The sequence below is a fragment of the Aedes albopictus genome, chromosome 1 (genome assembly GCF_035046485.1).
Source record: "Aedes albopictus strain Foshan chromosome 1, AalbF5, whole genome shotgun sequence".
In the NCBI taxonomy this organism is placed as follows: domain Eukaryota; kingdom Metazoa; phylum Arthropoda; class Insecta; order Diptera; family Culicidae; genus Aedes; species Aedes albopictus.
The window spans coordinates 266,503,355-266,529,560 of record NC_085136.1 but is presented as its reverse complement, the minus strand read 5'-3'; the positions used below and the strand labels follow the sequence as shown (position 1 = coordinate 266,529,560).

At 40.3% G+C, this 26,206-nt stretch overlaps 2 protein-coding genes across 2 annotated transcripts in view; one reads left to right on the top strand and one right to left on the bottom strand.

Moving 5' to 3' along the window:
- LOC134287396 (uncharacterized) overlaps positions 1–26,206 on the top strand; it is a 340,969-nt gene that overhangs the window by 121,221 nt on the left and 193,542 nt on the right. The gene's annotated exons all lie outside the window — the stretch shown is intronic.
- LOC115254039 (mpv17-like protein) overlaps positions 23,446–26,206 on the bottom strand; it is a 32,500-nt gene continuing 29,739 nt past the window's right edge. The window contains exons 2-3 of the mRNA XM_029860469.2: positions 24,217–24,406; positions 23,446–24,055 (exon numbers count right to left, since the gene is read on the bottom strand). Of these exons, the coding sequence (XP_029716329.1) occupies positions 23,608–24,055; positions 24,217–24,368 (600 nt within the window). The 5' untranslated portion in view covers positions 24,369–24,406 and the 3' untranslated portion in view covers positions 23,446–23,607. The remainder of the gene's footprint in view (positions 24,056–24,216; positions 24,407–26,206) is intronic.

Genomic DNA, 26,206 nt, shown 5'->3' with positions numbered 1-26,206 from the left:
CAATGGAATGAATATTTCCCATGCTTGCTACACCCTATTAGACCCATCAAACATATGTGCCCAAATATCGCTTTTGAGGTGCACATGGGGTACAGGAAAACCCCTTCTATAATATGTTACAGATTTATACAACTTTCTGTTATCCATAAAACCCACCCCAGGAATAACTTTTCATCATTCTATTCACACAGTGCAAAGAAACTCTAGAATCTCCTAACGTTGTTGTCTGTTTTCTTTCATCTTTTCTACAGCTCTGCAACTGAACTGAAAGGAAACTATTCATAAATTTGAGCATCCAGGATGCTCCATCGGCCCCCTTCCCACAATCAAGCTGCAGCGCTGAAGAAGTGGAAGGAAGATACCTTTCGTCTCTAGATCCGGACCCAGGTCTTCCTTCATCACCAACCACGCACCACAGCAAAAAGCAAGCACAATAGCTCACCGAGCGAATATAATCGTTCTACAGTGAGTCGGACAAAAACCATCATCCCTCCAGCAGGTCTCGGATTTCGCATAAATTCAGCCAGAACGTTGTCGAATGGCAAACCTTTGAGCTGTGCTTTGAGGGAGCCGGGGTGCACCCTGACATCGAGAGCGCTTGGCCGACTGACTATCTTCTTGTCTCGGGTTGTGCCTTTCTCCGCCTATAGCTAGAAGAGATATAGGTGGGTGCGCTACGCAAAGAGACAAGATGAATAGCTCCATGACGGGCGCTGAAGAGGGACGAAACTTATTTATTCTTCAAATATAATATTTGAACAAGTTCGCTCTTTTCCCAAAGTGCAAAATGTGTGTCTTGTGTGCTGGAAGAGGAGAAGAGGAAGCCGGCTCCATTGGAACCCGGCCGGCTTGAAAAAGTGCTCGGATGAATGGTTCCTTTCAGTTTCGAGAAGACGTCGGCGGCGGTGGCGACGATGGCGACGATTCAAACTCAACAAGATGCTTTTGAAGCGCTGAAGTCTCCGGGGCCGTCGTCATCGTCTTCCCGAAAAACTCCAAAGCAGGACTGAAGCGCACGCAGACGAACAACGTCGTCTTTTGAATTAATTATCGTTTTATTTATCTTCCTTTCCTCGGCTGCGCTGCGGCGGTGGTGCACACTGTGCGGCCTTCCCTTGAAGTGGAGTTGAGAGATTTTTGCGAGAATTTAATTTAATTTCAGCGATTAAGAGGGCTCCAGCAGAAGTATTGCTTGGATGCGAGAGAACCCGAGCAGGTGGAAAGCACTACGCAGTACCGCTGATCATTGATGATCGACCTTACGAATAATACAGTGATAGACATTCGTTTAGCCGAGGCCAAAAACTTTTCAAAAAAGTGTCAGGAAACTCATACAAAAGATTTTATGATTAAACTTTTTTATCGTAGTGATAGTATATCTAGTACTGCTTTATAAAATGTGATACATCACACTTACATATACACTTGAACAAAAACGAGGGTAAAAACTCTTCAAATGTCATTTTTTGCCTAGACATTCGTTTAGCCGAATTGTACAATTTTTAGAATTCCAATATAAAAAAACTAACAAATTTCGAAAAATATCCAACAAAATCATTTTGTATGGTGACCTTCATTATAGATCGACTTGTAAATTACGAATTAGATCGTTTTTGGAAGGCAACATTAATTTTGCATGCATCACATATAAATATGTCATAATATTGTAAATGTTTCCAAATTGAGATTTGATGTAGTTATTTTTATCGGAAGTGTTTCAAAAGAATCATATGAAAGTTTCATGACCAAAGCAGGTTGAAAATTTACGAAAATCAATGTTTTTAACAGAAAAAAATAACGCAAACCATAAAAAATCACGTATTTAAGTATTGTTTTGATGAAATATGATGGTTTCACTTGCATAAATCATAGTGTTTACTACTATTACGTCTTCTAATAGCTCTCAATATCTTCTAGACTTTATTCTGGCTGAAATAACGTACATTGGACGGCCCACATTTCGAGAAATGGCACCGAACTAGGCACCGAAAGTATTCAGATTTCTAGCATGAACTACTTGTTTCATAATTTAAACATTCTTTTCAAATAAATCATGTTAAAAATGAATGTGGTTCACAACTAAGACTCATTTATGATATATTTCTTCAGATTGAATGAAATAAGTCAGTTGTTTGACCATATCTTGCATTTTTGTATGAGCATCTGCTTCTAAATAAACAGGGTTAAAAATTCATCTTCTTGCAGTTCTTTCGTTTGACAGTCTTCTAATTTTTTTTTATCTGTATCAACGAGATTTTTAGCCCTAGGCTAAGTTCATCTCGGGACCCACGCTTTACTTCCCTTGCGAAGGAAGAACTCACATTTTGCGAGTTTGTCGGGAGTGGGATTCGATCCCAGGTCCTCGGCGTGATAGTCAAGTGTTCTAACCATCACACCAGGTCCGCTCCAGTCTTCTAATTAATTTATTAATGTTAGTATTATACAGTTATACTTCAGAGGCTTTAGGATACGTCTTTATTACTACACAAAACAATTTATTTTAGCTTTTATCAATCCCATTTTGATGTTTCACCAGCCGAAAACATATATACTTTATATTTTCACGACACTTTATGCAATAATTTAAACATTTCCAACAATAATTCTGTGCCATATTTTAAAAACAACTAATCTAGCTTACATTAGAGTGTTTACAGAAAGCATTTTCCTTAAATAAATAAATTTATCATCGTTTCTCCTTATAGGGACAAATTTTTGTAATATTTCTTTGAATTGCACAAATAAATAAACTTTTCAGGTCAATTATCTTGCAAACACGTCATAAACTAAATGCCTTGTAGTATCCCGAGTAGGTGGAAAAATCTGATGAATAGCATATTCAGTTATGATTTACTGAATTACTGAAGAGCAAAAACTGATATTGGTTTGATTGATATAAGAGGTAAAAGAACAGAAATAATAGCAAAATCTAATATGGTGAACTACTCAATAATAGCTCGTTAAGATATTACAAGATCAAAACAATAGCAGACAAGATCTGTCACTTTTTTTCTACAAAAAAAAATAAAAAATGGCAGCATCCAGCATCGAACCTACGACCATAGGATTCACAGGCGGCGATGTTTACCACTGTACTGTGGCTCGCTGTTGTAAATATCATGGGAATAAGAGCATGCGGTTCTTCGAAATGTGCCCTTTTCTGAGCTGTGGAAGGCATTTCACTAACATTGAGCCATCTCTATGAGTGTATGTGTTCCATTTTGCGCAGAAAAGCTGAACTTGTTCTTATGTAGAAATTTTCAGCTATTTCGACAAGAATAAAAACTAATATCATATCACTTTGAGCTATTCGTGTGATATTCATTAGATTTTTGAATAACTCATCAAAATCACATCGAGCTATGACAGCAAAAAGTGTTCGATTTGAGATATGATTTAGATATTCTCGTCTACCCGGGATATCCTCGAAATACACTAACGAAATTACAATAAATATATTGAGAATCATTTTTTCATTCACCTCGGCTAAACGAATGTCTCGGCAAAAAATTACATTTGAAGAGTTTTTACCCTCGTTTTTGTTTCAGTGTATATGTAAGTGTGCTGTATCACATTTTTATAAAACAGTACTAGATATACTATCACTACGATAAAAAAGTTTTATCATAAAATCTTTTGTATGGGTTTCCTGACAATTTTTTTGGACTCAGCTAAACGAATGTCTATCACTGTAATGGACATCATAGCTTTTCATTTGGTCTAGATTGATCCTCCGAAGGAAACAGCTGTGAAGAGGTGTACTTTGAATCCATGAAGATGTATTTGGCATCGAAGTTTGAATATCCTGAAATGCTTTTGAGAGAAAGTGGATATCCTACACTACTGCTATGTTATCCAGAACTCAGACCTTCAGAAGACCAATGTACCATGAGGTCACAAGTCACAGCTCGTTCTTATGATTCGTATCTGAATCATATGAAACAAGCGGTGAATGGCGACCCGACGGTATAATGGTGGCATATTGCCAGCTTCGTAAGTAGCCTCACTAAGACAGGACAAGATGACACTACGCCTGCTTCTCGGTGCACCAACCCAGCCATATGTGGAGCCTCGTAGCCGTGCGGTTAGGGTCACCAAGCTTCTCACAGCACCATACTATGGGGTGTGGGTTCGATTCGCGCTCCGGGTGATGAAACATTTCGTGAGAATATGTAGTTTCTTCTCCGTATCCACTGGTGCATGCTCCGTGTGTCCCTTGTCTAGTGTTTAGTTTCATTCATATCAAGAATTATATGAATATCTTCTTATATCAAGAATTAAAACATGCACCGCAATCTGAAACTTACTGTGTGGCCAACAAGAAGCCTCCGTTTACTCCGGACCTTTCCGACAAACTTTGTCCATGCCGCTGGATCGGATCCAACCTATTTAGTAGGCTATTGCCACCACAGCGACATACAAATCAAAACCACTATTTAGGTAATGGCGGTCAGGGGTGTCCAAATGGAGGTGCGGTGCCATGCGGGGTTTCAGAGGGGTTTGAGGAGACTTTCAGGATAGTTCAGAGGAGTTTCAGTAGGACTTCAATGCCTTTCCATGGGTTTTGGAGCTTCCAGAACTAATAGGTCTGTTTTTAAATGGTTTCAAAGCGTTTCGAGGCAGAGGATTTCAAGTCTAACGAACTCTTTCGCTGTACAAGAGTGGAACAAATTTCTCTTAAGCTTAAGAAACTGTTATTCAGCTAGTTCTGTTTCTTGAGAGGTGCTTCAGTGAAGTTTAAGGGAAGTCTTTTTTTTATCTAGTTCATTTATTTGGGGCTCAATTGCGTTTAACGCTTTACGGAGCCGAAGATCTTTTTTGTGCTTAATAGTATTCAATATACAGGGTCATAACTTTTTTTTTTGTTTTTTTTTGCGTTCAATGCGTTCAATATGAGAAATCCTCAAACCATAATTTCGTAAAAACACCGTTTCTGGAGAATGGCTTGACGGATCTTCGTGATTTTTTATGGTAGCTGCACAACCCCTAAAGCTCCGTGGTCGTGGTACACCTTTCCCTTTTTTGATATCGTGCATTTGGCCGAATTGGCGATCAAAAACCTCGATTCTCCAAAATTCAAAACTACAGATTTATGAGTTTCTAGTCGAGAGCAATCAGAAAAGGTGAAATTTAGAGCTGGGCCGAACAAAATCTGATGTATTGTCGGACCGTGTAATGTGTAAGTGACTACAGCGCCATTGGAGTTCAAGTGTATTTCTATTCGTAATTCAGAACCCACTGAGATCACTAGCCTTTGCTCCGCTACTGCTACCCCACCTCATCGTGGCACCAGTTAGGCTGCGAGCAAACTTAGGCAAGGTCGGGTATCTAACCCTAATGGATACTGTAGTCGTAGCCTGACAAAGAAGGGAGATTTGCTCTTACAAACCTAAGCGTTCATATTCCAGGAGAAGCGGCTCACAATAGCTCTTGTTCCCCATGTTAGTGCTACTGAACAAACAGGCGATAGGAAACTACGTGGTACTGCCAATCTCTCAACTTCACTCACATACTCGCCGATCTAGCGAAGCTCCTCTCGTGGCACAAACATTGACTCTTACCTCTCTAACCTATGGTCAAACTCCCAAAACTTTCCGTCATCAACCATGTACGGTACAGGCGACCGGCACAATACAACTATGAGCGACTGAAGCAACCAGATGTCACCTCAGCATATGCGCAGAATCTTTAGGCGGCCACCAGTTAGTGTTTGAGAAATTCTAATGGATCACTATTCGGAATTCTTCATTACACCAATAAAGCTAGTCATGACAATGTTTGACACTTTTCAGGTCATTTTGACAGATATTCTACTTTATCGATCTTGTTGCTGTCCTTTTCATGCTCATGTTACATCTGTCAAAATGACCTGAGATTCATCAGTCATTTTGATGTTAGGTTTGTTGGTGTAATAAAGAATGCCGTGTATGTATAGTTTATTTTCCGTCGAATTTCATTTATAATGAATTGGTTCGTGGGAAGTTATCAAACCGGCTTCGTCGATGGCCGGTCGTGTTCATCGATTTCAAGGCGGCATACGACAGTATCAACTGCACGGCTATGGAACATCATGGAGGAGAACGGATTTCCCGGGAAGCTTAAGGGCTGGCTATCCGTAAACCACGTGGTGATTTTTTCTGGATTTTCCAGATCGCTGCCCTCAACGATGAACCCAGCATCCATAAGGTTGCCAAAGCCGGAAGGATAAGGTTGGCTAGACATGTGGCAAGAATGGCGGACAACAATCCTGTAAAGTTGGTATTCGCTAGCGATCTCTCTAACTTATGGCGTGGAGCACAGAGAGAACGATGGGCGGACCACATGCCAGAAATTTCGGATATGCCGGAACCGGTTCCGACAGGGATAGAGCAGGACTTTCTAGAACCATATGCTGCAATACAGTATAGTAGCTCAAAATTCTTAAGAAATGCATCCTTCGTAAATTCTTCCATGGTTGTCTTGCGACGTTCCTATAATGATTCAGAGCTTGTTCCAAGAAATGCTTTAGGAATTTCTCCTACAATAACTTCAGAATTTTTACACATACTTCTGCAAGGATGCATCGAAGATCTCCTCCAGGAATTTTCCCACAGCTACTTTCACCGATTTCATGATGGATTCCTCCAGAGATTCGTTCAAGAATTCCTCTAAGGATTTCACCAGACATTCCTCCGTGAATTTCTTCTGGAATATCTTTACAGGTTTCTCCAGTGATTGTTCCAGTATTTTTTCCAAGTATTCCATTAGAAATTTCTGCAGAAAATCCCTTAGAAGTTCGCCAGAGATTTATTCAAGGATTTCTCCATATATTCCTTCAAAAATTCCGCTAGAGATTTTTCCAGTAATTCCATTCGGAGTTATTGGAAGCATTTCTGCAGGAATTTCTTCCAACAAGCCTATATGAAAATTTTTTCAGAAATTTTTCAAAAATTAATCCAGGGATTCCTTATACATTTTGTACAAAAAAAACTTGTAGGAGTCCATTCAAGGACTCCATCAATAATATGTCCAGAGTTCCAGGATTATTTTATTTTTTTTTTCCAGGGTTTTCTATAAATCTTACACGAATTAGTTTAGAAAATTCTCCTGGGATTTCCTGAGGAATGGGATTGCTTCCGAGATTCCTTATGGGATTTCTTCGGGATTTCCTCCAAGAATTCACTCGATAGTTCCTTCTGTGATACTTTTAGGAACAACTTCAGGGATTATATTAAGAATTCATCCAAGGATTCCTCCAGGAAGTTTTCTTGGGATTCCTTCAGGATTTCCTCATTAAATTCTTTCAGGTATCCCTCCAGGAATCAATTCAGCAATTCCTGCAGAAGCAGCTTGGGGATTCCCTTAGGAATTCCTCTTGCGATTGCTTCCAGGATTTCTTCTGGGATTTCTTCAGAAATTCCTTTATTAGGAACTGCTACAGGGATTTCTCTACTCCTCAAGCTCTTCTCAGGATTCCTCCAAGAATTCTTTCCGTAATTTCTTCTGTACTTCCTGCTTTGATTTCGTCCGAAACTCTTCCTGGGATTCCCTCTGGAATTTGTCATTAGATTTCTTCAATATTTTTTTCCTGGGATTCCTCCAGGGATTCTACCATGAATTCTTTAAATGATTCCTCCACCTGGAGGAGTTCTTCCAGGGATTCCTCTGGGAATTCCTTTAGCCCAAGCAGCACACATTCTACAAAGAAGTGTCAACAGTGCAGCTTTTTTGTGTTAAGATTACATGAATGTAGCTCCTGTATCACCAAAAACTTACACTGTCAACACTTATTTTAAAACGTGTTCTGCTTGGGAGGGACTCCACCAGGAATTTGTTTAGAGATTCCTCAAGAAATTCCTTCCGAGATTCTTCCAGGAATTCCCCTAGACATTCCTCCAGGAGTTTCTCTATCTATAAAATTCTCCGGGAGTTCCTGCAGGCATTTATCCAGGAATTCCTCCAGAAAACCCTTTAGGAATTCCTCCAGGGATTCCTTCATGAATTCCTCCAGTGATTCTTCAAGGAATTTCTTCAGGAATTCCTCTAGGGATTCCTCCAGTCATTCCTTCAGATATTCCTTCAAGTATTTCTCCAGAAATTCCTCCGGGGAATTCCCCAGGGATTCCTTCAAGAATTCCTCCAGAAATTATCCCAGGAATTCCCCCTGAAATTGATCCAGGAATTACTCCAGGAATTCCTTCAGAAATTCCTACAACAGTTTCTTCAGGAATTTACCCAGGAAATTCCTCAAGAAAACCTTCAGAAATTCCTCCAAGAATTCCCTCCGAAATTTATTCCTACAAGAATTCCTCCAAGTATTCCTCTAGGAGTTCCTTCAGGAGTTCTTTCAGAGATTTCTCCAGGAATTCCTTAACGAATTTCTCTAGGGACTCCTCCAGGGACTACTCCAGAAATACCTCTAGGTATTTCTCCTAGGATTCCTCCAGGAATTACCACAGAAATACATCAATTCCTTCAAAAAATTGCAGAAATTTCTCCTGGAATTTCTCCAGGAAATACTGCAGAGATTCCTTCAGAAATTCAGAAATTCTTGCAGGAACTATTCCAGGAATTTTTCCTCCACGGATTCCTCTGGAAATTCCTTCAGTAATTAATCCAGGAATTCCTGCAGAGATTACTCCATGAATTTCTTCAGTGATTTCCCTGCAAGGAATGCCTCCACGAACTTCTGAAGGGAAATCATAAAAAAATTCTCTAGCGATTCCTACCAGAATTGCTGCCGAAATTCCTTCAGCAATTCCTGGATTTCTGCCAGGGATTGCCCAAGGAGTTTATCCAAGAATACCTCCAGCAATTCCTCAAAGAATTCCTCCAGGGAATCCTCCAGGCATTACTGCAGGAATTCCTTCAGGGATTGAACCAGTAGTTCCTCTAGTGAATTTCAGATATTGCTCTCGGGATCTTTTCAAAAATTTATTCAGAGTAAGAAATTCATCATCTTTTCCATGGATACACCCAAGAATTTCTTCAGGAATACATGGAGATTTTTTTAATTATGTCATGGAATTCCTCCAGCGATTTGGATTGGAATTCTTAAAGATAATTTCAGAGAGACGCATACAGGAATCAGGAAATTCTTGATGAAGGCATCCAGGAATTCTTCTTCCCTTATCTCCAAGAAATCTTTCAGGAATTCATTTTCGGATTTGTTTAGGAATTCATCCCTGAATTCCTTCAATAATACCTCGTGCAGGTCCCGCAAAGGAATTCCTTTAGAAATTCTTTCAACCATTCTTTCAGGAATATATCCTGAGTATCTTTTTTTTCTCCCGAAAACCCTTCAATAAATTATTTATTGCGCTTTTCAGGAAATCCTTCAGAGATTCCTCCAGGAGCTTTTCCAGGATTGTTTTGAGGGTGGTCCTTTAGAAAATCCTTCTGGGATTCTTACAAAAATTCATCCGGGAATGCCTCAACAAAGGTTTCCTCCATCGATTATTTTAGGACTTATCCTTGGATTTCTTCTGTAATTTCACCAAGGGTCTCGTTCCGAATGTTGTGTAGAGATTTCTTCAGAAATTTCGCTTGATTTTTTTTTCCAAAAAGTTACCTGACAATTTCGAGAGAATCCTTCAGGAATGCCTCCAGCAGTTTACTCGGGGATTCCATCAGGAATTCCTACAATAAGTCCTCCAGGGATTCTTCCATGCAACTGACTTGGCAAAGAAGAGTCACAAATCTTTCAGGAATTCACCCAGGGAAGACTTTTTCGGAATTCTTCAAAGGTTTTCTCTCGGAATTTCTCTGGAAATGCACCAGGAATACCTCTAGGAATTCCTTCTTAAAATTCGCCAAACATGTCTTTTTGTATACCTTCCAGCGGTTCGACCAAGACTTCCTTCATTAGGAGTCCAGGATTTTTCAAAGAATTCCTTTATTTGAGAGTTCTCCGGAAATACATCAAGGAAATTCTTAAAGATTTTTTCAGGGATTCCCTTCGGGGATTCTTACAGGAATACCTCGAGGCTTTCGCGAGAATACCTTCAAGAATTTTTCCAAGAATCCTTCCGGGAATACGTTAATTGACATTCCTAAGATTATGCTCTGAGATGAGTATATGACACATTCTACGGGCCCCGTATCATCAATACCAATTTTTCAAAGTTAAGTTGTGGCATATTTGACATTTTTATCACATTCTACAATACTTTTGCCATCCAAAAATGTATTCGACATGATATTAGTGTGACAATACATATAAATTGAACGACGATCAAGATTAACATTAAAATCGTGATTTTAAGTCTTTTAGGCACACTTTTCATCCAAACTGTCGTATTTTAAACACCAATACACTGATTTTTCAAAAGTCTTCCATCATTTATACATAAATGTATGAAGGTTTTTTAGCATAAAAAGATTTTTAATCGGAAGACTTTACAACTCTGAAATATAGCTGATCATAGTATGGGTTTTCATTGCGTTGTAACGTCACGAAAAATCAACATTTTCAAATTTTATTCAAATACGGAAAACGTTACAAATATGAAATTTTGTATGCTCTTTGTACTCGAAAAGATCTTTCAAATGAGACTAAAAGAAAGTAAATCGGTTCACGGAAGCCTGAGTTTCACCTGGTTGAAGTTTGCGTTGTAACGTCACGAAAAAAAGTTCTGTGGAAAAGATCAAATCTTTCTGGCTTGGACGGCTTCTGAATTGGACAAACTTAGTTCTATATTCAAAACAGTTTCGTTCTCGTTGTGTAGGAGCTCTTTTTCAAGATATCGTTTATAAATTACGTACCATTGCCCGTTCATAAACTACGTATACCTTGAAAAAACGGGGGAAATGGTGTTTGGCCAAAATCTACGATGTAATTGTACTACGATATTGTAAAATTTTTCAATCGTAATCAAATACCACTCAAACCGAAAATTTCTGTGATATCAGTGGTCAACAGACGAAACACTGACGAAATTACAAAGTTATTAAGTTGGTCAAAGACTTACAGTTGATGGATAGTTTGAGTACCACCAATAGGCGGCGCTGAAGAACTTACCAATTTTAAATTTCATACATCTCAGGACCCCTATTACATAAAAATACGATTTCTTCGGCAAAGTTGTTTGGTAAGTAAAGGACTTGCAGTTGATTTGCCAATAGATGCGAGTTTTTGCCACTAGAAGTCCATTTTGCAAAAGCAGGCAAGGGATTAGAATTTCTTGAAAAGTATTCTACAAGCTGGAACTTTTTTCACTTTGGACATCTTGTATTCAAATCAAATTGTAATCAAAGATCAATATATAATTCAATATATAACTTTCAAAATTTAATTTGATTTGATTCACTTATTCCTTAGATGTAAGAGTTAATAGAACAACAGTCAAGAATATGATTCTGCTTAAAGCACTCCATCTTTGTGTAGAGCTAACCAATCAAGTCCAATATTGTAGAAATTGGAGATAACAAGATCAGGAACTATCAGTCAAAATTCGAGAATTTTTGATATATTTTACAAAAAGTTACGGCTTGTTGAATGTGTTTTGGGTAATTAATAAAATTGCCATGCTTTTGAAAATTTGCAACTACCACCACTGTGTGGCAGAAATTAATACCATGCGGCTATTAAACTGAAACTCCTTGATCTACCAAACAACTTTAATGAAGCAACCATCTTTCCAATAAATCACGATCCTGAGATAAGTTAAACTAAAAACGTGTATGCCCTCTAACGCCTCCTAGTGGAACGATTTGAAATCATACGGCCCATCAATTGAAAGTTCTTGACCAGCCAAACAATTTTGTCGAGGGCACCAACTGTCTAAATAGTTAGGATCTTGAAATATATGGGATGGATGTTACGTCAGTGTTACATCTATTTTTGATATAACAAGAATCGCCGACAAACAGACGTAACACCTACGAAATTGAAATTCATATATCTCAGGACTCTAATTACTTAGATTTTAGACTTTAAGAATTTTGATGTCTTTGGAAAAATTGTTTATCTTGTCAAGAATTTTCAGTTTAAAAGCCGTTTGGTTCAGGTTTCTAAATGACTAGTGGTAGTTGAAATTTTGAAAAATTATGCGCTTTATATTTATTCAAAAAATATTCAACATGTTGTAACTTCTTATAAAGTACCCAAAGATTTTGCCAAAACAAAGTTTCTCAACTAGTCAAAATTTGTTGAAAACTTTTTGAGAAGTGCTAAACTATTGTAAACTTTTAATTAGCGTCGCCCAGTGTGTCTGAATCTCACATCCAATAGTAAATCAGCTGTAAGTTTTTCACTTATCAAAGACGGGCTTGGTGGTCTAGTGGCTACCGCTTCTGATTCGTATGCAGAAGGTCATGGGTTCAATCCCTGGCCCGTCCTTTTCATCCTACTTTGTATCTTTCTATCCACTTTCTCTCACTCTCTCTTCTCTACATATACAACTCATGTATATTCATATGTTCATAGCCATCGCTAGAACCAGAAACGAATTGAAAAAAGTCGTTTCCCTCCCTTCCAACTTCCACTCACAGCACAGTGTATATATAACGCCTATAAGTTATGCAACCAAAGCGTGCTGTGCCGCTTGACCTTATTCACCTTATTCACCACACAATCTATCACGAACACTATAAATAACCCTATCCATGGATCGCATCACCGATCCAACGGTGACTCCCAGATCTCCCATCCTTTCCGTCTAACAAATACCCCAGTCCGTGCGGGTTGTGGGACGCAGAGTGCTCTCGGTCTCTAGTAGCAACAACCAGTACACTCTAACATTCCTTTCCCTTCCCAGCTGACTATAAGGACTTGGCCGGCGCCGTTATTGATCAAATATGCATGAGCTGCTAAAATTGCACTTTGAGAATAAGTGGAATGTCCCAGCTCCTTATTCAGTTGGATCACAGTGTAACTGGTACCAGTTCAGATCAATCACGGAGGAGCAACCATTGACATGTATAGTCAGAATTGATCGTGATCGTGATCGTGATCGTGTAAGTTTTTCACTTATCAAAGAGTTTTGCCAAAGACACTAACTCTCTAAGTAATTATGACTCTGACATATATAGGATGGATTTTTTTGTCAGAATTAGGTCTATTTGTCTCTGGAATCACATAAATTGATGCCCCTAAGTGGTATGCAGATCCTCAGGTATGTCTTTGTTTTAATAACTGCTCGCGCATCTTGAAGCGTCTTTAATTGAACCAATGACATTGCATAAATTATTGAAAAAATGTTTAATTCGACGGCGTGATGAGTTATATGCTGGAAAATTTTAATATCTGGCGGTGCAAAATAATGGATCTCAGCGCGCTAGTCTTTGGAACAAAACTAGAAGAATATGGGTGATACTAAACCGAAGATGGGTGCCGGTGTCATTTACCTTCATGAAGGAGTATTCATACTACATATTGATAGCAATAACTTGGCCCCCGAGCCATTTATCACAAAACGGATTTTCAATAGAATAAAGTTCCTCTTGAAGCAGTGAAGATAATGCAATGATATATTCACAAATTCGGGTAAATTTGGCTGATTATTCTGATTCTAACATGATGTGCTTTTTCGTGACGTTACAACGCGAGCAGAACCCTGTTTGAAACTGAACGGGCGTTGTAACGTCACGAAATGTAAAAGTCGATTATCCAAAAACATCCAAAATGTTTTATTCCATTGAGTTGAAGAACAAACCAATAAATTTCAATGGTGGAAAAAATTCAGGATATCATAAAAATCCGAGCAGATATTTGAAGATGTTGGTAGCGCGTTAGAGAGGGTCGGATTCTAGCGCGTTGTAACGTCACGCTCACGGTCAAATATATCAGAAATTTTACAAGGAATCCGAATATGGAAAAATGTTTTGAGGTTTACGCTCGTTTTCATGAGTTATAGTGGAAAATCTGACTACGAATGCGTCAAAACGTTGTAACGTCACGGTAGAATGTGTCATATGCAGTATATCAGTACATAAAATTGTGCTTTAGGGAATTCTGGCAAAACTGTTCTAGGAGCAATACAGCTGAAGATTTATTCTTAGAGAAAATGAGATCCAGGACATTCCAAGATTGCTAATAAGCATAGACAAACTGGATGATTAACTACTGAAAGAGCTTCAGTTAGTCATGGAAGACAATATATAGACATTTCCAAAAAATGTTCTGATGAGTTTCCATTATGTTCTATTGGAGACAATGTTGAAGGAAATTATGGAAAAAACACAGGATTAGTCCTAAAAAAAAGTTCATAATTTCAGAAAAAAAAATCAGCCAGAACACGCGACACGCATACCAGGAACCTATATATTATCGAACATATATGAACCTAAAATCTTTTTCCATAGGGTTTCAACTTATGGTCTATCCTTTCAGAAAAGCCTAAGTTCAAAATATTCTATCGGTGAAAATTGAAATAAATCAAGTTTGAAGATTTTCTATTGAATGAGGTATATTCACAACATAATTTTGACGTATCGTTATGTTCAGACCTATCTGTAGAGTCTCGTAGTCACACATTTTTTAATTAGTTATTACATAAAGCATACCTGCCTTATGGATTGCTTTTATGGACTTACTTTTTCGTCATCAATCTATGCCGTACGGAGATTTCATTTCCACATGACCCGGTCGTTAGTCAAACACTGTTAGCCGTTCAGAACGTTTAGTCATAGCCACATTATATTCTATATACATATACATAGTTGCAAATAGGAGATCGTAGTGAGCTATGCGAACGGGCGGATGTGTTTTTGTGTCGCTGTCACGTTTTTCCTCGTCTCTGCGTGAAATTAAATTCGGCCGGTAATAAGTTGCTAAGAAGGAATTTACCACAGTTTCCGCGAGTGATAACGAAGATCGGTGATGTATTTTTTGCTGTGATAATGATGTAGTGATCTTTTTTTTGTAAGAGCCGGAAGACTGGCCGGGATATTTTTGAGAAGAATCCTGCCAACAACTGACTTGTTTCGGTCGGTCGAAATGGTCGAATCGGTGGTGCTAGGCTTTACGGCAAATATAGGAGAGTGTTTTTTTCGGAATTTGTTATGATTTTCATTGTGAAATTCATCCAAATAAGTGAAACTTCAGTCTGAAATTATTGTTCTAAAGGTGACTGAGAAAAAAAAAGAAAAAACAGGACAAAATTAAACGAAGATTTGCAAGTGTCCGAAAAAAGCTGTGGTGAAAATTTTGTTTTTTGGGCAGAAAGATTTGCTTCTGCAAGACAGCTTACAGTTACAGTTACGCGAGTTGACTGTAGGATTGATTGAAGATTTATTGTGGAAGATCAAGTGGATTCCGGAAACTCTGGCTCGTCATGATGTTGACGATGGACTGTTAAGGATCAGGATTGACGTGCAGCCGTTGCAGCATCTTTTTGACGATCATCAGACAAACCGGTGAGATCTTTCTGATTTGCTTTGATTTATATTACACACTTGTAAGTATTTTTTTTGGTCAACATGTGTCAACATGACAATTTCTCGTACGCTTTTTCGCCAAGGAAAGCACCCCATTTAACCCTATCCAATTTCCAACTCCAGATATCTATGAAGTGGGCCAAGTTCTTGGACATATACTGAGTAGATATCTAATCAACATTTCCTCCCCATCCCCGCTGATCGTAAGGACCTGGCCAGGTGTCGAGAGTTCGTTAAATGAAAGGTTTGTCAACTCCCATGCAACTTTTCTGGCGCATTAAACGTCTCTATCGACAGCCACCCTAGGATGTGTACGGTCGGCTATGCTGTGCTATGCTATGCTATGCTATGCTATACATATACATAGTTGCAAATAGCTATGTGTCATTTGCGTTACGAATTACGAACCCAACAATTACCTTGGCTCTTTATAGAAGGAAAACGACAATAATCTTCCGGCATCCGATTGATATAACCAGCCCAAGGAAGTCTGTCGTACTCTATATAAGCGCATTTTTTTCTGTGAACCACAACATGAACATTACATTGCACGACTCATGAAGTTACATTTCACAAATGATTAATAATGTTGTGCAGGTAAATAATTTGGATGGATTTTCATGCAATATCATTATTTTAGAATACATTGACTTAGCCATTCAGAAGTCGTGCTGTTGTATTTTGTACAACACGTTTAAATAAACTCGCATGTTATTCCGTTTAACCGTGGTGGTGCCGGTTAAATAACATAATTTGGGTAATGACAACATTACTGCTTTGCCATGTTTATTTTTATGTTTTGAATTCCATGAGTGTACTCAACATGTAATTTAGTTCCTTCGCCAATCCAAATGCTTGCGTGGTAGTGATTTGTTTTTAAATTTATCTTGTCAATAATTTGTGAGAGCTGTAAAATATTTAAATCTGCCCTATATGGGTACTTTGCAATAGGTTTCATGAGACTTTAATTGTAAAACTCGATACTCGTAAAAACTGCTATGAATTAGTTTTTCAATATTTGATAAAATACTTGGATGTATTAGTTGAATATCTGTAAGTAAGAGAAAATCTTCTAATGAATCAAGTACAAGACACTGAAGACGACTTTACAGTTGACGTCGGAATATGACGTCGAGCGCGCTACGTGCATGAGCAAATGTCTTTGGATTCCTTGGGATATTTGAGACCAACCCTGTTACACTGCACATACAAATCACACGTTGTTTTGTTTCGACATATGAAATCAAAATTTCAAATAGGGCTCATCTGGTAACATTTTATCAAATTGAATATTGAAAACGTAATGAATGTTTTGAAACAACAAAATCAAACATTTGAACTTCATTCATGAATCAATTATTCAGTTAATATTAAATTATTAAATATTATTAAGTTATTAAATAAAATGTGATGGAAAAATCTGAGATATTGTGGTAGATGTAAAGAAGATGGCTGGTAAAGAAATCATGCCGTTCCCGTACAGAAAATAATCAAAAGTGAATAACATATCAAGGTAATTATCTTAAATACTGTCATACCTCAATATGTCCTTCATAAGGAGGCAAAATAACTAAAACGAATTTCATAATTTTGTATAAATAACACCTACATTAAGTACACAAGTACATAAATCTTGTTATTCCAATAATGAATGCATGCCTGAAATTTTAAGTGCTGTTTTCGTTATCCATAAGATTTAGAATAACAAAGAAATGGAATTGATTGTTTTTAAATTGTATAATTGTTTGATAACTCCATCATATAATAGCAAATCTTGTTATTAAGATATTTTCTCTGCCAAATAATGAAATACCACATCAATACCAAACTCAGCTCAAATACCTCCAATTGTTATTGTGATTTTCTCATAACATTTTGTAGAATAACATAACAAAAACAACTTTAGGTATTAGAGCAAAGGTTGCACTTTGCGTGGTATTTGTAAGGTATTCTCTTCGCTCGGGTTATGTCATTTAAAATATTAAACAAATATGATGAGTCTCAACAGATTGAACATTAATAATAACAGAAAACACACAGAACCCAATTAGAAATTTTTCGTTTCACGAAACGTTTCTTCCGACTCTCACTCCAAGACTGACTATACACCTGAACGTTCACAGAAAAAACTGCTGTGTAATATTACATCTGCACTGCTGCAACCCGATCAATCCGTCGGTTGCTTGAATATTACATAGGGCGATGTACACATAAGAACAAAAGATTTTACTTCAAAACGATGTTATCGTACATAGGAATCGTGATTACATTGATTATTTAGTACATCGGAATGAGTTACATCGGGCGGGTTGCATTTATTTTTTGCTGTGTTATATAATAAATAAGCTAATTAATCACGGCAGACTCCCTTGGGCTGATCATATAACACAGATACCGGAGAAATGACAAGTGAATATAATGTTCAGAAAAGTATGAAGCGGCCATCGGGTATGTGACAGGTCACGTACGATGCCATGTTGCTTGCAGTTCTGGATGATCATCAAAATTATGCTCTGAATATACCTCATTTGATAGAAAATCTTCAAACTTGATTTATTTTAATTTTCACCGATAGAATATTTTGAACTTAGGCTTTTTTGAAAGGTTAGACCATAAGCTGAAACCCTATGGAAAAAGATTTTAGGTTCATGTAAGTTCGATAATACTTAGGTTCCTGGTATGCGTGCGCGAGCATTGCACAATGGGTCCAGAGCCGTATTTACGAAGACAAAAATATTTGTGTCTAAACCATAAGTTTTAGATACATGGTGTCTTTGGGAAAATTTCTTCTTATTTTTCGACCTTTCTTCTCATTATTATGAATTTAGGGTGGTCCCTCTAGTTTAGTTGATCCAAACATCTGCCTTTTATTAGTCTTATGCACGATTACAAAATGTTCTACAAAGTTGTAAAACAACTTATTTGGAGCAAGTTTGCCAAAGTAACCATTATTCTATCTCTTATGGTTCCTATTTTATATTTTTTTTAAAGATTCATGTTAGGGTGATCCATGAAATTTAGATTTCTTGACATAACTTTGAATTCGTTCGTTTCTCGAAAATACTTTGTTCCGAGCACTTTTAGAACTATCAACGACGCATATTTTTTCCAAAGAGCTCAATGTTCTAACTCTCATGGTTAAAAAAATATTTGCAGTTTTCTTTGAAAAATCACTTTTTTTTAAGCCATATCTCAAAAAGGAGCAAATGGATTTTCAATCTCTCGGTTGCATTGGAAAGATCGTACTCTGTTGTATTAATGGTGAAAAAACTGCAGGTACCTTTTTTGTTTGAAGCTTTTTATTGAATTTTGAAAATACGATTTTTTTCATGGAAAAGCAGTTGTAACTTTGAAAATTGATGAGATACAAAGTAGGCGTCTTCGACAAAATTGTGAGTTTTTGGCTGCTCTAAAAGTGCACAGAACAAAGTATTGCGAAAAAATCAACATATAAAATTATATTGAGTAAAAACAGATTTTCATATGGACCCATTGTGGCACTGGGTGCACGTATGTGGCAACCCGATTCCCACCTAATGGGTTTGACCTTGCTGTCAGGCCCTGCGAGCCAGCCGTAAAAAAGACTAGCACCAAAAAATCAACAAGAGAAGAAAATCGCCTACGCCTCATAGATTTCGCGCCTCCAAGAACATGGCCATTTGTAGCGCCTTCTTCCAGCACTGCCTCCCGTATCGTTACACCTGGAGATCACCACAACAAACGGAATCGCAAATCGACCACGTTCTGATTGATGGACGGCACTTCTCCGACATTATCGACGTCAGGACCTATCGTGGCGCTAATATCGACTCTGATCACTACCTGGTGATGGTTACACTGCGCCCAAAACTCTCCGTTATTAATAATGTACCGTACCGGCGGCCGCCCCGGTATGATCTAGAATGACTGAAGCAACAGGATGTCGCCACCGTATACGCACAGAATCTCAAGGCAGCGTATCCGGACGAGGTTGTGCTCGATGTGGCCCCTCTAGAGGACTGCTGGAGTAGCAGCCATCAACAACGCAGCCGAGAGCACTATCGGGTACGTAGAACGGAGTCGACGAAACGATTGGTTCGACGAGGAGTGCAGAGCGGTTCTGGAGGAGAAGGATGCAGCGCGGGCGGTAATGCTGCAGCATGGAACCCGACAGAATATGGAGCGATACAGACAGAAGCGGAAGCAGCAGACCCGTCTCTTCCGGGAGAAAAAGCGCCGCCTGGAAGAACCGGAGTGTGAGGAAATAGAACTGCTGTGCCGTTCACAAGAAATATGAAAGTTCTAGCAGAAGCTCAACGCATTCCGCAAAGGCTTTGTGCCGCAAGCCGAAATCTGCAAGGATAAGGACAGGAGCCTCCTGACGGACAAACGTGAGGTGATCGAAAGGTGGAAGCAGCACTTCGATGAGCACCTGAATGGCGAAGAGAATATAGGCACGGGGGATCAAGGCAGCGGAGGATATGGCTATTTTGGCGCAGCAGAGGACGGGAATGAACCAACTCCCACGCTAAGAGAAGGATGCCATCCACCAGCTCAAAAACAATCAAGCAAGGATTGAATGGTATAGACGGTATCGCAGTAGAACTCTTCAAGATGGGCCCGGAAAAGTTGGCCACCTGTCTGCACCAGTTAGTAGTCAAGATCTGGGAAACCGTACAGCTACCGGAGGAGTGGAAGGAAGGGATAATCTGTCCCATCCACAAGAAAGGCGACAAGTTAATGTGTGAGAACTTTCGAGCGATCACCATATTGAATGCCGCCTACAAAGTGCTATCCCAGATCATCTTCCGTCGTCTTCCCCCTAAAGCAAATGAGTTCGTGGGAAGTTACCAAGCCGGTTTCATTGACGGCCGGTCGACAACGGACCAGATCTTCACCGTACGGCAAATCCTCCAGAAATGCCGTGAATACCAGATCCCAACGCATCACCTGTTCATCGACTTCAAAGCGGCATACGACAGTATCGACCGCACAGAGCTATGGAAAATCATGGACGAGAATAGCTTTCCCGGCAAGCTTACCAGACTGATAAGAGCAACGATGGACAGTGTGCAGAACATCGTAAGGATTTCGGGTGAACTATCCAGTTCATTCGAATCTCGACGGGGACTACGACAAGGTGATGGACTTTCCTGCCTACTATTCAACATCGCCCTGGAAGGTGTTATGCGACGAGCCGGGCTCAACAGCCGGGGTACGATCTTCACAAAATCCGGCCAATTTGTCTGCTTTGCGGATGATATTGATAATATTGCTAGAACATTTGGAACGGTGGCAGAACTGTACACCCGCCTGAAACACGAAGCATCAAAGGTCGGACTGGTGGTGAATGCGGCTAAGACAAAGTGCTGGTAGGTGAGACTGAGCGAGACAGGACAAGCCTTGGCAGCAATGTTACGGTAGACGGGGATACTTTCGAGGTGGTAGAAGAATTCGTCTACCTCGGTTGCTGACGGCGGCACCCAGTCAACACACGGTCGCATATGATGTTGGATAGGATGCCAAAGTGGAGGCGATATACGCACAGTTAAGATGTAGTTGAATAGATGCTGGTACGCATATGACCTCCACTTTAGCAACCTATTCAACATCATATAAAACTTTGTATTAGCTGGGCAGAGCATGTTGCAAGACTGCCGGACAACAACCCTGCGAAGTTGGTTTTTGCTAACCATCCTGTTGGTAAAAGAAGGCGTGGAGCGCAGAGGGCGGACCAGGTGGAGCGTGATCTGGCGAGCGTTGGGCGTGACCGACGTTGGAGAGCTGCAGCTGCAAATCGAGTATTACGGCGGCAAATTGTTGATTCAGTGTTATCATGAAATTGATCACAAAATACGCGAACACGAGACGGAACACAACACTTATCGTTCTTACTAATTAAAAGGAACTTTAAAAATTACCTTTTTGGTCGACCGGTTTCGGGCTCGAAGTTGCCCATCTACGGGACGATGTCCGACCTCGGGTCGGGTCGGACATCGTCCCGTAGATGGGCAACTTCGAGCCCGAAACCGGTCGACCAAAAAGGTAATTTTTAAAGTTCCTTTTAATTAGTAAGAACGATAAGTGTTGTGTTCCGTCTCGTGTTCGCGTATTTTGTGATCGTGAATGTTCTTACGTTAGCACAATCAACAAATTGTTTGTGACATGAAATTGATGTTGAACTAAATAAATGAATGAATGGGTTTGACCTAGGATCTAACATCCTAGGGTTTGACAGGATGCAACTTCAATCGAGTACCCACATGTGCAATGTATTGGATACACTAATGTTTACATAAACGATGTTGGATTCTTAAACAAGACGGAGCCGCACCCGGGTGATTGGCTGCGACAGAGGATTGAGAGCGGCAGACCGAGTATTATGGCGTAGTGTCGTTGGGGAACGTCCATAAATTACGTCACGCTTTTAGGGGGGAGGGGGGGTTCCGTAAAATGTGACAACCCATACAAGAAAATCAGAGGTCTCATACAAAAAGTGTGACATAGGGGGGAGGGGGGGTTGAAAATGAGCAATTTTTGCGTGACGTAATTTATGGACGCTCCCTTGTTGATGATGATGTGAATATGTATAAAATGTATAAGTATAGGGGTCACATTGTTACTTGCACCTACTCGGGAGCCGGCGCCCCCGGTTTCAGTCTAGCTCTATCCTGGGAACACTGGAATTGTTAGCTTCAGACCGGAGGTGGCTCAATTCATGAGGCGGGTGAGGGTCCTCTTGAGCACTTGTTCAAAATCTGTTCTAAGCGAAACCACCATGCGTCGCCATGGACCGAACCCTGGACGAGAGTTCGGTTGTTGGCCCCTCTGATGAGTGGAAACTATTAAAGAACCAAAGAAGAGTCCCGGAGATGGATGATGGAGGGCACTCGTTTGGAAAATTAGGAAACTCCACCTGGGAATTTGTGCACGGTTGGTATACGGCCAGCTGCGCGGGGGTCCAGCTATTTGCCGAGTCATTTGCCGTCGTCAGTTGGAAACTATGAATAGCTTTTCCTTGCATGCGACCGACAGGGAGTGACTTCGTATAAATATTGCCAAAGCGTTTTATTTAGTGATTTGAGAGACGGATGCGTGCGAAAGTCTTATCACCATAGGTTGGACAAACCACACCTCGCTGGCCGTGATGGTCGTGTCGTTGGCTTCGATGTGTCAAGTCGAGCTCGCCTCTCGCGGCATTATTGTTGCTGTAACGCGTTCCTCCGAGCCCAGGCGGGGACATGCAATAAAATTTATAAAATACACATGGCCCCACACAAGGCGAAACCGTAAATATGTTGCAAAAGGCCATCCGTGGACATAGCCGAATAACTACAGTTTTATTGCTGCCATCAGGCGACGACAACATCAACAGAAAAGAGCGGCAGCGCAGCGCAGTGCATTCCCGTAAAAATAACAAACATGTTTGGTTGGGTCGTCTGTCTCTCGTCGTCGACTCTGTCGCTACCCTTGTGTCGCGGTCTTCCGCGCTCCACCGAAGTACCGTGCTTGCGGAGTTTGCATTGAAAAGGGATGGTACTTAACTTACCGTAATCAAGTGGAGCTGCAATGTTGTGTTGTAGAAAACAACAACTGCGGTAATGCTTTTAGCAACAATAACTGATTGCAATTTGTGGTGGCCATTTGCCCTCGCAGACAGAAAAACTCCCCAATTTGGAATTGGCTTCTTTAGCGGTGTTGAGATAAATCCATATTCAGAATCTGCATGCAAAACTGAACCGAAATCCAAATTTTCATGAATTTTGGTGCCCGGGAACCTATTCAGTTTGAAGTTTGTATGGGAGCGATTTGTCGAATCACCCCTCGTCGCATTTTGTACTGGGCGGAGCTGTCAAGCAGTTGGCCAGCTGTCAAAAGGTGATTTCGAAAAATATCTTCGAAAGCGATTTTAGGTAGCAAAATGAAGTTCTAAAAATCTGAAAAAAATCATAGTGGTTCAGAAAAAGGTGCTCTTTCGTATAAAATCAAAAAATCAATACATTTTTCTTAATTAAAAAACTCAATTGTTTAGCACATGGTGCAAGCTGATTATTCAGTATTTACTGATGGAAAGGATGAAAATAGAGTTTCGGAATTAAGAAAAAAAAGAGTTTATTTGATTTGCTGTTATCATTACATACTATTTTGTTTCGTTTCGCTAACAATTTGTTCAACAAAAATTTAGATGATCAATACTAATATGAAATCTTACCCTCAAAGATCACAAGTTTCCAGAACGACTACATTCACACTCGATAATCGAACCATTCGTTACTCGTGGGACGCCACCCTAAGCCACCTCCTGCGCTCGGCCGGCGTTGACGGAGGCCCCACGTGTTTCTCTTTGCCACCGTGAGTTTTGACAAACGCCAGAAACGTGGTCCAAATCAAGCTGAAGAAGCCGGCCGCAATGATCTGGTTCTTCTGCGGCACCAGCGAAAAGTTAATCGTCTGCACCACCGGCCAGTAGACGAAACCCACCTTGTAGGTGTCCCAGAACTTTTCCCGGACCTCCTCGGCCGCCTGCGATTGCTTCTTTCGCTCCAGGATGCTCATCCCGTAGAAGAAGAACACGATGGCGAACGGATCGTACGCCACCTGCTCGGTGAAGGCTTTGGTCATCGACGAACGGAAGTCCCGCCGGGGCCACATAATGTTGGCCACGCGCATCCACGAGTACAGCATCGGGGCCGAGACGAACGTGCCGTACAGGCTGTATCTGTTGGGGAGATATATTCATTCACTTTAAAACTATCAACAGTCTGGTTGAGTCTAGACTTGTAGAGTTGTAGAATTCTACTACTTATCGATTTAAACCTATTTTCTTGGAGATCATGAAAATGAGTCTAACGGTGTGAACATGAAGCAACAATAACAAACCTCAAACAGCGCTGCCAGTCGTAGTCCTTCCAGCGTTTGCCCTCGAACGTTTGCTGCAGGATGCACCCGAGCGGCCAGAGCGCCGAGTAGGAGATCATCCCACGGAGAATTTTGTATTCATTGGTGAACTCCACAATGAATCGCCACCACATGGTTGCCTACGGTGGGTTCTGCACCAAAATAAGAAGTTCTGTAACAAAATAGTAACAAAGGGATTTCGATTATTAGAGGACGAACATTTTGTTTTGATATTATTATGTGATGACTTATTTGATCATGAATTTGAGACGATTGCTATGATGTTCCATTCGAAACGCAAAAGCTCCTTGCAGGATCGAAAGAAGCAGGGAATTGCAACCTAGGATTTTGCAACCATTTGTATTTAATCTCTCAGCCACCACCGCTGGTTAGTGATAGGATGCCCCTTGGACCTTAGTGGAACGGAGAGAAAGAAGAGTTAAAAGAAAGAGGAACAGGAGAGCAGGGATCCCGAGCCAAGTAAACACACGAGAGCAGGTGCGATACGAGGGAAGAGTGACGTGGTGGACGTGGTCGTCATCAAGACGGAAAAGTCCAAGTTAGCAGAAGCCTTGAAGACGATGAAGAGCGACGTCAAGCTCGTGGATCTGGGAGCCGACGTGCCCAATATTAGACGTACATACTCGTACTGGCGAAATGATCCTCGAGCTCAAGCGCAACAAAGAGCGCAAAAGCGCTGCCTATGAGTGTCTGGCGGAAGAGATCATTGGCAAGGGTGTCGAGGTAAGGGCTTTCGCGGCGGAGGCGATCATTAACAGAGCCTGTGGGGTACTGGGGCACCCCCCACAGTAGTATATCCATTACCGCGTTAATGAAGGGCTTTGGCGTGGTGCACCTCTTTCCCGTGCAACTCGTGGGATTAACTATGAAATCAAATCAAAACAAACAAACAAACAAGTACAGGACGTAGTGATAGTGGCGAGTCTAACCCCTTCGCAAAAAAGACCCGGAACCGGTTAGTGAGGTCTCCGGTAAGGAGAAGTGAGGATATAGGTGCGGGAAGCTGCGTACGCAGCCCCGGCGTGGAAACTCCGGTCCACCCCCCGGCAAGCAAGCCAGTGGAGATATGTACTAGATAGAGCGTGGTTGTTGAGGGTCATCAAACAAGACAGAGAAGGATTACCCGCAATCGAGGTGGCTGAGCAGCAGCTTGGTAAGATCTCGTTGGATAAATGTACGACTCGTGATGAAAAAATCAACTTTTTGCAACTCGTTACATAAATAACTATTTTAGCACCGTTTCGTTATCGACGGTACTATAATGCCCCCTCAAACGAATGTTTTTACCATTATTTTTTGTTGCCGAGTCGGGAGTCGAACCAGAAGTGTTGAAGACCGCTAGAGTTGACCGTAAAGTTGTTTCTTCTTCTTGATTTCATTTGATTACCATTTTTTTTTTTACTTATTCGTTTATTTGGAAGGCTCGGGCGCCACATGGGCATAACTGAGCCGAAATCTTTTGTTTTTTTTTTTTTTACAATGGTTATACATTTTACAATTCATTACTGCCTTAAAACTATGTTAGTTTGGGAAGCCGAAGTACTCGCGGCTGTTTCGAGGTTAAGGATTAAAAAAAAAAAATAATAATAAAATAAAATTGGGAAGGAGGGATTTATGGGTTTAAAACTAAATTATTTGCTAACTTATACTAAAACATTGATGGGACAATTATCCATATCTGTAATGGAACCAAAAAGAAAGGACTTTATCGGTAGAAAACGACAAGAAGAGGACAAACGGAAGGGGGGTGACGACAGACAGGGGCGAACAACAAAACCAATAGGCGGACAACGAAAACAAAGAACGTACTACATCAAACTCTGACATCAACACGTTTCAAAAACTGGTAAATCAGGTTCATGTATTCCAAATCAAGTCCTGCCAACACTTCTCTAACGGGTTTCTGTTGTTTTCCTCGGACCCGGAGAATTTCATGTAGCTCAGATCTGAC